This window comes from Phallusia mammillata, chromosome 2 (genome assembly GCF_965637545.1).
Source record: "Phallusia mammillata chromosome 2, kaPhaMamm4.hap1.1, whole genome shotgun sequence".
Classification (NCBI taxonomy): Eukaryota; Metazoa; Chordata; class Ascidiacea; order Phlebobranchia; family Ascidiidae; genus Phallusia; species Phallusia mammillata.
Genome location: NC_137253.1, coordinates 6677688 through 6691692, shown reverse-complemented (window position 1 = coordinate 6691692; position 14005 = coordinate 6677688). Strand labels below are relative to the sequence as shown.

The following is a 14005-nucleotide window of genomic DNA, read 5'->3' as shown; positions in this document are numbered from 1 at the left end:
CAACTACTAAAACAATCAGTTTTGGTTTTTAACGACTATCGTATTTTTGTTTTGAAATCGCGTAGTTTTGTTCTAAAACACCTAACAATACCTGAAACTACATATTTTTACAGACTGTATCGAAATTGGCAACTAAAAAACACCCTTTTTTACCGACGTTTTTCTCGCCACTGCTATACATTTGTACACAACAGCCAATAACAAAAACAACTTGAATCAAGTTTATTTCAATTTAAAACAACGATCGATAAAAGTTGAGATGTTTTGCGAGAAAAAACAAACTATTTTAACTCAAACACATTTTTCGTTTTTAATGGGTTATTTTCAACCTCCGATTATATAACAAGATATGCATGCAGCAACACCAACATTGAAAAGCTGGCTTCAAAAAGCAGGTGTGATGAAAATAACCGATTGCAGAACTGTAATAATTTTCGTAATTTAACTAATGATAAACTATCGATTTTACGCCAAATGTTGTAACTACAATCTGTGTTTACTAATTGTTAAAAAATAATTCAATATTAACAAAATGTTTTGGTATTTGAAAAATTGGTGAGCTTCTTATGGTTGTGCGGCTTCAAAATCCACTTCTGAAAGTTTTTCAAGGAAATCGTAGACTCCGTCAGCGTCCACGTCATCATACATCGAACCGAGGAAGTACTTGCATCCGGAAGTGACGCCAGATCCGCATGCAATCTCGCTGAGATCTGCGTTCAAATTGAATTGACTTGTACTGTATTGTATTAAATCAGTTCTATCACATAAAGGGTACATTATGTTACGGAATTACTATCCGTCATGGATACTGAATTCTAAAGTCTACCACAAAAACTCGAATTGAAAAACAAAAAACAAAAACATCACAACAAAGCTAGTGTAACAACAAACACATTGCACATTTGTGAAAAGGTTCAGAACCCGCATTGGTGGTCAGTGGTTTACTTTTCTATTCCGTAGCTCAAATATAAAGTTGAGCTACTTACGTCAGCCCAACATTTAGCTAAAAGCTAAAAAAGTGGCGAAAAAAGCCTGAACTATTATATTAGCAGCTAAACAGAAAAAGTTTTTTTTTAACTGTAGAGCTACTTATACCATAACTCACGTCAGCCGCCAATTTAGATAATTTTTCATAGGTGGCGCAGTCGCTAAATTATTTTTAGCAGCTAAATAGGTGTAGGGTTGGGGAGTCAGTTTTTAATTTTTTTACATCAAGAACTAAATTTCTGGGTTAGTTTCATTAAATTTTTAATGATAATACCTAGCTCCAACCCTAATAGCCCCTAATCGTAGGCAAATTGCATACTGTTTTCAATAGGATTTGTGCTTTTGCGCCACCTTTCAAAAATTAACTAAATGTGCGACGGAATCATCGGCACTTTATTCATGATTTTATTTGAATAAGATATCGATGATGCCTTATAAGTGGAATATGTCTATCCTAAATTTAAAAGAATGAATGACTTTATGTTTTAATAAATTTGCAAAAAATAAAAATATTTTTTTTCGCTATGTATCACGTAAATTAAAAAAAAAACAATGTCAGTTTAAAGCAGCCAGAATCTGCAAAATTTTGTTTCCGCTTGTTCAGACCAATACAGATACACAACAAACAAAGACTTACATTCCGCGTTTGCCGAAAAGTTGGCATGATTGCTTGGTAAAGCTGATACGGTTAAGAACTTAAAGTTGGGATTGTTTGATCGGAAATTGTTTGCCCCAATTTTTCCAAAATCTGAACAAAATCTCAATTAAGTTTCATGCATGGACACATAAGCACTAAGGTAAATATGAAAGTGAAAACAGCACAACAATGCAAAGAGTACAAGTGCCAAAAAAGGGTTTAGAACCCTTATTACCATTATGCAAATAAAAAAAGATATTTTAAATTATGGGTAAGAATCATTCGCAGTATATGAAAGCAGTAAGATAAACAGATTTTCTATTTTCGGATCAGTATAACAAAACTGCCATAATAATAATTGTTGCTGCAACGGCAAATATTACCAGTTTGGCAGCTTGAATTATGACGTTTCGATGCGCAAAAGGTTAATATTACTGCGAACGATGTTTTTAAAGTTGGACTGTAATGAAACAAAATGGATCCATGCTAAAACCACAAACACCTACAGGTACACAAACGACAAAAAAGCTTCTGAAATGCCCTTGGTTTTACTACTAGGATACAGTTTTCTTACTCAACACATTGCCATCTTTCCCCACGATATTCTCGCTGAAAATCACAGTGTAATTTGCATCGGCCTCCGCTCCCACAGCGTATTGGTGATCAATTGCACATCCGAATAGAAGCGAAAGGGTCCAGGAGTTACATTCATATTCCATCATGTGCATCTGAAATAGGTCACAAGTTAATTCGTTGGACTTTCATTTGTGTGCAAGAAAACAACGATGTGTATTTGAATAGAAGACTACTGTTTCCTACCGACGTGTTGTAGTCAGTTTCATTAAAAAGCATCACTACATCAAAAAAACCGTTAGACACTGTACAAGATCCTGAATGCTGATGGATTGCAAACAAACTGTTGCTGTTTTCCGAAAGCCAATCGCCAAGTCTGTAAATTACAAAGTTTTTTACATTTAAACCATAAGTTTCCTTTAGTAGATGACTGTTTTTACTAGGTCTGGTATGTGAGGTTTTCACGTAGCAATTATGATTTAAATTATGTTTTAAAAAGCATGCCTTCATTTATTCGACAAACGAAACCGGCCTTACACATATCCTATGTATTGCATTTTAAAATCATTCCGAGATTTTTACCACCCTCTCCCTAATGGGTCAATTTTACCACCTAGGGGAGGTATACAAATATTATTTGCACCTTCCTTTAATAGAAGAATGGTTTTACTAGGTCTGGTATGTGAGGTTTTTACAATAGCACCAGTGCAATATACACCATTAAAAATGTCGCTAACGCTGTTGTATGTTATAATATTATAATAAGACAACAAAAAACATCTTAAGACAACAAAAATAAGGGTTCTCTCACGCATTGAATCTGTCTATTTGATCGAAGTAAATAGGGAAGTTCGCTCTGGTAAGCACACCACCAGCAGTTTGCTTATGCGGGGCGCCTGAACCTAAATTTAATTCCTTTTCAGAACATTGGTCCAGGTCCTTATTGCCATCAAAAACCCCAAGCAACTTGGCTGCAAAAAACAACACCGAATTATTTCTTATATATGTGTATTACCTTGTCAAGTAAAGTATTGAGAAATGGTTTGGTATTGGAAAAAGTATCGAAGCATTTTACACATGCTAATTTGGCACAGGCATAAAACCTATTTGAAAAACTTGTAATTGAAAAAAAAAATGCGTTGCAGGCGTTGCCCGCCCACCTATGTGGAACTACTAACGTGAGAACTTACAGTGGACAGATTTGCTAATTTCCGAAGGTGTCGCACGCAAATATTTTTAAAAACGCTGATGGTTTGGGCTGTTGAGGTTAACAATAGAATTAACCTAAACCACTAGTTCTTTATCTTAAATGTCTAACCGTATTCCAGTCTTACTGGTTTTTGTTCTTTTTTAAATAATGGCGCTTTTTCCGCTATCTGTCGGTATTTAGCATACCTTTGCTACACAACAAAGGTCTAACTCTACCGGCCGCCTAGGGAAAAAATATATGCAACACACTTAGTGTTCGTGTTTGAGTCTGAACAAACCGGGCCTTACATTGTACACGACCCCATTTTACCCCTTTTTTTATAACTTTCAGGTGAAAATCAGGTTTTAATTTTTCAAAAGTTGAGTTAGTGCAGGGTTTCTAGTAGTGTTTTTGTGTTTGTGTCCCTATTTTTTATATCACTTACGAGAAATACATGAGACTTCTGTGACAGTGGGGTACATCCATTCTCCGTTTCCAATACACTCGTTGGTGTCATCGGTTCCTGATTTTATGTACCCTGAATTGCAAGAGTACTGGATCATCGTTCCAACAGGATTGGACGTGTTGGAAGTGGTAAAGTCTCCTCCTGTCAGCAATGGAGTTGCCTGACAAGCTGGTGAAATAATTTCTAAGTTTTATATTTTGTCGCTAAATCATTAACAATAAAACTTAAGGTTAGAGAGAACGAGATATGTTTTTCCCGTTATAGACAATATTCTCATTAACGACTGCTGTTTTAAGTAAAATACTAAATATAGAAACAAGGTACCAAGTAATACAAAAAAATGTATTTCGCTTACAAATATATTGTTACTTCATTTAATCTATTTAAACGAGTAACAGCCGATGTCAATAATGATTGTATTTCTTGAAACGCGTTTTCATATTAAGCAACATCCAAAAAAGTTGCAAAAATAAGGTACTATCTGGTTTCGGAGATTTACTTCAAACCCTTTTACAAACAGCTAGACTTTGGTTTCCAAACAACGTTTAACTGTGATTGCTTATTAGATGTACAACATGTGCATGATACAAAGAATATAACCCACGTTGAGCCTCAATAACACAGGTTGGCAGGTTAGCTAGTGTAATGCTCCAATTTCCACTCGATTCACATGTGGATGTGGCATCTCCCATAATAGTTCCATTGATGCAACCGTATTCAATCATAGACCCCTCTGTTGTGGTACCAGGGTCGGTGATTAGTTCGAGTGCATTACTGATAGGAGCAGGACCGCATTCTGTCGGGAAAAAATACATATTTTAGATGTGAATGCCATGATACATAGTTGTCTTAGAAACACCAGCTGTTATTACAGCTGTGAAACTTCTGTTTGATAAAATAATCGATCACACCGACTAGTATTTAAGTGTCCTGCGGATTAAAATATATATACTGGCGACCGAGAATTGAAAAAAATGTCTTTGGTGGACATTTGTTTTTTTATTTAAAAATAACTGTTTGCAGTGGATTTGGTTTGAAAGAAAATGTATATTACTCGCCCAGTACAGTAGAGCTACTAACACCATACCTCACGGTAAAGCACTGGAACTCACATCACAGGCCTGCTAATTTCCGATAGGTGGTGCAACAGAGTATTTACGTTTGCAGTGGCAATGTTTGTAGTTTCTACAAGTATTGCCAATGCAAACACTTAGGCTCTGTTGCGCCACCTATCAGAAATACGCAAACTTTTCAAGGTAAGTTCCTGTATGGTAGCTCTACCATACCTCACAGGAAACAAACATTTAGCTAATTTTTATTAGATGGCGCAAAGAGCCGAATTATTTATTTTGCAGCTGAAGAGTAGAAGGGTAGGGATGTAAGGATGTAAGGTTTTCTTATCTTATTGAAATTTAAATGTTAACATCCAACTCCAAAAGCCTTTAACGCCAACATTTCTAGAGATATATTGTTTACGATTGGTAAAAGTGCTCATTGCGTCCCCTACCGAAAATTAGGTAAATGTGGATCAACCGTGAGGTATAGTGTTTTAAGATTTACTGCCCAGTAGCCACACGTTTCGGACTATTGTACGGCTATTATGTGAAAACAATTAAATAAACAGGCAACAAGCAACGTAACAGAACAAATGGTGACGTCATAAACAGTTAAACAGTTAAAAAGCGTTTAAACGTGCATATTACTTAAAAAATACAAACGTTCAATCAGTTTGTAAACCACGCAGCAAAATAGAAGTTATCCTTACCTGCAGTACAGGTCGGGAATACAACTCCCGCCCAAGAACCATTTTCGAGGCATGTCAGGGTGTTTGCACCATCCATCGTAGCTAAGCCTGCGCATTGAAGAAATACTTCTTCAGTGTGGTGGAGTGGTTCATTATAGGTTAGTTCAAGCAATTCGTCTAAAGCTGGGAACGGGTCACATTCTGCAAAGCAATGATTAAAACTACTGCAGGATTTCTAGTTTAACGTTTCAGCCGGTACCGGGTTTAAAACCTATACGTCTATGCAGAATATTGGTCAAAAATTTAAGTCAAAAAAAAGTGAAGAATATAATAAAAAACAAAGAACCAATTGTGCGAAAAACAGTTGCATAGTGGAATTATAATCACTATTGAATCGGTTGTAAAGAAGTAAATATCGCTGCCGTGCCCCAGTTCGTACAACGCACACAGCTTGTTAAAATACGTCGTTTAAAATCGTTTCCTTTGTAGCTTCCTTTGCGTTGTTTTTGACAATATTTGAGTATTATTGCTGGTAAGGTGCACAATATCTCATACACACGCTCTTCGAGCATATCTATGAAAACGATAAATGAGACATGCAAAATTTTTAGTGAACGCTAAAACTGCACATTCGAATACCGTACGTTTAAACTACGCAATTATAAGCGCAAAGTAGATTTTAATTGAAAACACCCTAAGCAAGCCAAAATGTGTCTCAGTGAAGAACTAGATCGATTTCCTGATAGGAAAATATATTTAACCAACCTGCAAGACAGACTGGGAATGGGGCAGAAATCGAGCCGTTTGAAAGACACTCAAGGGTGGAAACGCCTTCGAGACGACCCATGGTGCAATTGAAATTGAGTACAACTCCGGGAACCAAAGTGCCAATTTGATCCTCGTAAGGTAAAAGCGCATCAGGGACAATAAGGTTGAATCCAAGTTTTATGTCAAAGTCTGGATCAAAATCACAAACTGCTCGAAAAAAAGAAAAGGATTAGAACAAAATGATACGTGGCTCAATTGTAATCAATGATCTTGGTTGACGCTGCTGATTTCTGCCGACTATTAATGCAATGGGCCAATACATTGTAAACAGTGTAGGCATTGTGTCGAAAAAGCATTACACAGTTTCGGCCTTACCAAGACAAAGAAACACAAAAATATTGTGTGAAAAAAGTAGACCTCGGTTTTTGTTTTTCCTGTGCGCTTTAAGCAAGCAGTTATTTAAGATCTCAAGCATAGAGTTTATTTTAAACACTGGTGTTTTATTTAGCAGCTAGTGAACTATAAATTACTGATTTTCACCGAGCTGATTAAAGCTGCATTTTTACATTGTGCTGGTAAGTATGGCTTCATCCCATGTTTTCTAGTGTTTATTTCTATTCCTGATAATGTTTGTCTGTTGTACAGGTCTCATTCGGATTTTTACAGACGAATTTAATGCCCAAACCTCTCTAACCAAAGATTAGGTATGTTCCGTTTATTTAAGTGCTATTTCGTGTCGCTTTAAGTTTTAGTTTTTCTCTCATAGAAAAAGAAACGGGATTGACCGGAACTTTAAAGTGGTTACATTAGCCACCTTATGCAAAGCTTTCCGTCGACAGGTGCAAGCAAAAAAAGAATTTCAATGAAGAGTTACAAAACAGTTCACTTGCCTAACAGACATTGTCCAGCTTCCGACTCTGACCAAACGCCGTCATTGCACGTATTTTCATACGGGGGCAGTCTTAAATAACCCTCTGAACAGTTGTATTTCACCACTGTCCCGTTGTCATGATTTGTGCCAGCCGGCGTGTTTACACCGTTCGGGTCCGTTGGAAGATTGATGCAGTCTGTGGTAGTAAAATTGTTAATTACTTTTATTGTTAAGGTTGGTCATTTTTGTGTGTTTCAGATCTAAGTGTATAGCCTATGTCAGGGGTCGGCAACCTTTTAAGCGACGTGTGGCAATTTGCTTGTTATTCCTATTTGGCAATGACTTCGCGTGCCAAGATTTTTTTGTGTAATAGTGGTTTGTGAGGATATCAATTATAAGGAGGAGACAGCTAGTTCAGTATTAGAATTTTAGTGTTGGAAAGGCTTGATTTTAAGAGAATGGCATGATAGTAAAAAACAAGCAGTGTAACAGGTTAAATTATTACTTAACTATAAACACGCATATCATTTAGGATGCCAACAAAGTCACTTTGGGGTGAAATGTTAAAACTTGAAAGGAGGAATTGAATGCAACTTGTACTTGTGTAAATAGACAATTCTAGTCTCTAGGGTGCTAACACTACAGGCTGCGTATAGGATGGGTGTAAGGAAAACAATGAGCGGAAATGACGTATGAACCATTCATAAAACAAGTCAGTGTAAGTCGAACAGCTTTATTTAATCTCTGTATAGTGCACTACTGGGAAGAAAAAGTTGTATTTTTTCGTCATTTATAGTGTTTATTGTTTATAAGTCCAAAATCGAAGGATGTCTTTTAGGAGTGCATCTAATCTACTGTATAACAGCGTACCTGTTTGAGAGCAGATCGGCCCCACTGTGTCAAACCAAGTCTCATCATCCAAACACAGATTTTGGTTGTAACCGAAAAGGTTTCCATTTTCGCAAGTGTAGTTGACAATCTGTCCTTGTACGTATGGACCAGCAGGAGAAACAGTCACGCCGTCGCCGGCCGGGGGTGCAGTGCAATCTTTGCATGAAAACATTGATTGGTTTAAACTTAAATAATTTGTTTATGGCTTGGGTTTAACACAGCGGTTTTTAAACAGATTTTGCCACGTCAAGTGGAATTTTACTCGATTTTGCATCCAGTTTATGAAAAAACTTTTGCAGTCTTGAAGTTATAATCACCCTTATAAAGTTTGTTTAATGTAGCATTGTCTATGTCAGGGGTGCACAACCTTTTTGCAAAGACGGCCGCATCGCAGATCCTTATTTCATCAACGGCCGCCAATTACCTGCTTGTTTTTGGTTTTTAAATTTATTCTGTGAAAATAGGGCTTGTCCCACATACATAAACCATCTAATGGCGTCTAAAAAGCCCAGATAATTTAAAACTTGATCCACAGATTGAACAGTCTGACGAACAGTCTGAGCTATTTATGACGTCATAATCTATATTGTGACGCAAGAGATGACTGTTCATTTGCATGTTTGCACACAATAGGCGTATATAAAGTGTTATGCACAGGGTTACTAGGCTGGTAATATCCTTTACAGTCTTACAAAATCTATTTATTGCAGTTAGAAAGTCAAAATATTTAGCAAAAGAGTTTTTTACGTCACGGCCGCCAGTGCATATATTTTAATAAACATGTTCACGGCTGCACAAAATCGTCTATTCGGCCGCATGCGGCCGTACGGCCGCAGGTTGTGCACCTCTGGTCTATGTATTGTGTGGAATATCGGAAAGAAATAAAAATGAAAAGTGAGGCAAAGTGTTGGTAAAAAGTTGGCAACCAGTGGATGTACACCAAGCCTAGCAACAGTAGCCTAAGTCATATACAGTTCCCCAAAACAAGGTATAGTTTGATAAGCCTGTTAAAGCTTACCTTGGTTTTAGGTAAATAACTCGTCAGATATAGCCTGAAAACCATTTTAACTTACTGAGGCAAAGATCACAAGATTTTGTGCAGTATTCTTCATTGTACTCAGCATAAGAAGGAAATCCGCAGTAGCCAAACTGAACGTTGACTGAACAATCCTGTTGGTCGACACAATCTACAAAACGAAATTTGTGTTTCAAATCAATGTTGTTTAAATGTTTACAAGTTGTCAATAAACCTTTAAATAGGCTATAGGCCAACTTATTGTTGGATAAACCAGCTGTGTCAGGATTTTTTTAACAGTGGTCAATTGTTTTTAGGTTAAGACGCCCGCGAGCCAAAATTTTTGCAAAGTTTTTATCCGTAGAATTGGAACACAAATACTCAAGATTAGAGAAAACTGTGAAATTTTGTTGCGTCAGCGCAACATATGCTTTCTTTTTTATGGTAAATAATATTCCATGGAAAGCTTTGCGTGAAGTCGCTAGTCGCCAAAACCCAATCCCAATAATGACGAGCCATACAGTCGTGGTCCGCATTTAATCCGTAATTCGCCATTAAGACACTCCTGTCATAAACAAGCACTAAGGCGGAAGCAAATGCGCTATCGTGGATTGTTACAAAGCGCAACAAACGGCTCAATCATTGGAAGGGTATTTAAAGCGCTGCTTCTTTTTCAACAAAATTGCATTTTTTTACTAACAGCCCCTGTGTTTGGCGCATACCACTTAAATTTTTGGAACCGTAAGGCTTTGGAAAAAAATAGCAATACTTTATTTTTTCCGTTTTATTATAAGTTACCAAAATCTTTTTTTTATTTTAAGTTACCAAAAAAATATTTTGACACAAAAATAAAATGCAATTTTTGGGGTTTTGCAGCAAAACAAATTCTGCGTGCTCGATTTAGTACAGTTGTGAAATTTTACCTTTCTACCTGTTCCAGAACAAAAGATATGCGATGTTTTGGGTGTTTGCTGAAGCACTTTGTCGCGGATTTGCCAGGGTCGCGTAGGTATCTACTCTACATTGTTTTTGCAAGCCGTGACAAAACTTTGAGAAGCGAAAACCGTGTTTTCCCCACCTTGATAGCAGAAGGGGGCAGCGTTTGACCATTCTCCTTCTGAGCATGTGTTAATTCCAAAACCGGCCATCAAACGTCGCGGGTTGCATGCATAAGATACGGAGTCACCATTTGCGTAGTCTCTGCTTTCTGGGTTGATGCCACCGCTTGCAATCATCGGTGGTGGGCCGCATGCATCAGCTGCAAAAGATAAGTGAAAACATTTGTTACTTGTTGCTGAAAGATATGTTGAGAATAAACTAAAAACAAAACCCATAAGGAACACTATGCACGGATCAGTTTATCAGTTTGAATATAACGTCCCAATTAGAAAAATCGGCATGCTTTATGTTTCGTTTCGGTTGATGAGTGTAACAGCCCAAATAGAAAAACCAGCATGCTTTATATAACGTTTCGGTTAATGCTCATGACTACGAGGCGCCAATGGTGAAGATTGTTTAACGCAGTTGTTGGACCCAAATTTACCCCGTTTCTAAAAATATATGTTTACATAATTATATCAGAACGGGAATGTAATAATTATTCCCATATAAATCAGAACGGTAAGTCCTTTTAATTAGCACTAAAGCGCGACGGACTGAGAAATGGGTCGGACCATTCAACAATGACAGGGGGTAAGTGAGAAAAAAAATTGAAGGAAGCCGTTTGCTGTAACTAAAAGTAGAAAAAAATGTTTTTAGGGTTGCGAAATTGTTGTTTCTTTGGTTTAAGATTTTTCGGTTTTCTTATGGTCTACTTCAAATACAGCAAAACGTTTACACTTTTGAAGGCCGTACACCCTATTTTTTATACTGGTTCGTCCCATCCCAGAGATCGTCACGGTTCAGCGCTGATTCAGAATGACATTTGAGTTCTGTACATCGGAAAAAAATGACAGATATTTTTACCAACGACAATGCATACAAGCCATCATTAAGGATAAAACCACTAATGTACAGGATATTTAACAGAGAATACAGAGTGGGATTTAGTCTACGAAATAGTTAAAATCCTTTGATCATAAACATTCATTCCAAAGTACTGGTGTATATAGAATACATGGTGCAGACATTTCAACAAGCTGAATTGACAACCTGCACTGATGATGACAACGGAGATTGTTAAAACGTCTGCACGATGTATTCTGTATAAACCAGTACTTTGGCATTTATGATTAAATTACTTTTATAGTGTTCCTATATAGTATATATTGTTCCTAAGTTATCATCTTGCTGTCGATATGAAGTTTTATGGTAATAGTACGCACCAAATCAAACAAAAAACGGTTCAGAATTGTAAGTGGTGGCATACTTGCTAGCCTAGATTCGGATTTAAGCATGAATTTAACGTGCTTGATTTTAGACTGGCATTGCTGTGGGCATTATTTTATTTTACATTTACCAACTCATCCAACACAGTTTTATTTATTGCCCTCATGATTTTATACACTATTAATTCATTAGTAATAACTTACATGTTTCGCAGTCCGGAAGATCAGTCAAGCTCCAGTGCGTACCATTGCACGTACTGGTATAGGGACCAGATAATGTAGCAGTGGGGTCAATGCAATCATACATAATCGTATCGCCACTCTTGTAAGGTCCAATAGGGGAAATTGAAAGCTCTGGATCGGTTGGTGGTGCGGGGCATTCTAGAGAAAGTCATTTAGAGATTAATTCTAAGCACGAAAATAAACAGGTTATGAACAACGTGTATTGGAATAATATTTTGTCATAAAGTTTAAATCCATGTTGTTATTATTCTGCTGTGGTAAAAACTTGTTTTAGAAACACTTATGCAGTTTGTCACTTACGGAGCTATTTTTCATTGACGATGTGTCATTATTACTTAAATTAGAGTTGTAAACGGACCCGAAATTTGAGCCCGAACCCGAAAGTACAAGCCCGAAACCGGGCCCGAACCGGATTCGTGTTTGAGAAGCCCGTTAAGGCTCGAAAGTTTGTTTCCCGTTTCGGTTTAGATTGAAAGCCTCAGGAAAGACCAAGACAACATATACAATAAGGCGTTTGATGGATGTTTGACATTAGGTCAGGATCCAGCAACTACATTTTAGCTAGTTTTAGCTAAATTTATTTAAAAAAAAACTGACACAGAGTGAAATGTCAGGCCCGAGGCCCGACTTACAAATATCTTTATAAAATGTAGCTGAAGCTGAAAGTGCAACCTTCGCGTATGCCCAGGCTTTTCATACTTACCAAGTACAGAATACTTTTATGAAAAAATATATTTTACCATGTACCTGGCTCACAAGTGGGCGCTGTGGTTTCGTTCCAGTTTCCATTTTGCAAGCAGATGTTCACTTCAGGACCTACCAGAACATAGTTATCGCTGCAGTTATAGGTAACAATGGTTCCAGCAGCAAAAGTAGTTCCAGAAGGAGTGTTGCTGCCATCTGACGGAATCAGTGGCAAGTCGGTACATTCAACGTCTGCGAAATTGAAAAAGACCTGATTAGCCCTTGCGTTATTAATACCATGATTAACAATACAATTTACTGTAAAAAAAATAAAAATAAAAAAAACATTACACTTGCAAAGTTGCACTGTGAGTTTAGCGTATGTATAGGTTAATATATAAAAAAAGTGGCTGGTCATTTCAACAAAACTACGTTTCTTTTAATAAATTTTGGACAGAAATAAAAACAGAGCCGAAAATTAACCCTGGCTCACAGCTATTGCGCTCAAAAGTTACAGAGTAACTTAAACAATAGAGTAAACATTATCAAACAATCGTTCGGTAGAACGCCTTCAATGGGCCTGGCGTACTATGATTTATGAGTAAGTATACCGTGGTCGCTTGTCTGCATGGACGCTTGAGGTCCGCTGCCAGTATAAATGTATTCAATCTGACTTATTATCAAACATATTTTCTATACTTGGCCACACCAACAAACACAGACGGGATTCTCATTATGAACGAAATGAAACCATATATACAGTGGTGGGATTCAAATATTTGTTCAGCCGGTTCTGTCACAAAAATCATATCTTCAGCCGGTTCTGTTACGAAAAGTCCATTGACAGTAACCAGTAATGCTAACCGGTCCGCTGATCTCATAAAATTTCGTGAGACGGTTTTATACAACAGGTGCGAACCGGCTTAATCCCACCACTGCATATATATGTGCGAAGCTTTTTTCAAATTATTTAATCAGTAAAGGCTAGCGAGGTAATTTTTCTGCGTCTGTGCATACACACAATTTCCCAGCGTAGACTGAGAAACCCTGTGAACAGCATTAGATACATTGGATGAGCACTTTGTGACGTTGCAACTGTATATTGAGCAGAAAACATATTCGTGCCCAATTGTGGAATCTGACAGTTATGCGTAAACAACGTGTCAAATGAACAATTGTATCCTTACCGGAGCACTGGGAAGGGTTGCATGTTTTGCCACACACGTCCTGAATGTTTTGTTGAACACAAAATCCGGCAGAATAGTAAATGTCACATATACTTTGATCCAAAGTATCTGTACAATCTAAAAAACCAAAAGAATTTTGTAAAATCTATTTTTTAACCATTTTAATTGCATGGGGTAGAAGAGCGTAGATAAAAAATCACGTTTTAAATCAAGAAATTTTTTTAAGCATGTTTTGCGACAATTGTGTTTTTACAAACAAACAAATTAAACGCTTAGCTGTTTGTGTTGATGTAAACGTCGGTGCTCGTGGCGTAACCCACTTACCTTGACAAAAGACTTTGCCAAACAAGGCTACCAGGACAAGAAGATAAATCTTCATGCTCTTCGTTTAAATTTATATTGTTCTCTAACACAATATTTTAA

At 37.1% G+C, this 14005-nt stretch overlaps 1 protein-coding gene across 1 annotated transcript; it reads right to left on the bottom strand.

Moving 5' to 3' along the window:
* Positions 1-207: 207 nt before the first annotated feature.
* Positions 208-14005, bottom strand: LOC145214792 (P-selectin-like). The gene is made up of 17 exons (XM_080083397.1): positions 13907-14005; positions 13583-13699; positions 12459-12647; positions 11673-11849; positions 10220-10399; positions 9200-9313; positions 8106-8282; positions 7255-7431; positions 6362-6571; positions 5618-5797; positions 4457-4648; positions 3832-4020; positions 3009-3168; positions 2444-2573; positions 2199-2352; positions 1625-1735; positions 208-710 (listed from the first exon to the last, which is right to left on the bottom strand). The coding sequence occupies exons 1-17, from the start codon at positions 13959-13961 to the stop codon at positions 565-567; spliced, it is 2658 nt and encodes an 885-aa protein (XP_079939523.1). The 5' UTR covers positions 13962-14005; the 3' UTR covers positions 208-564.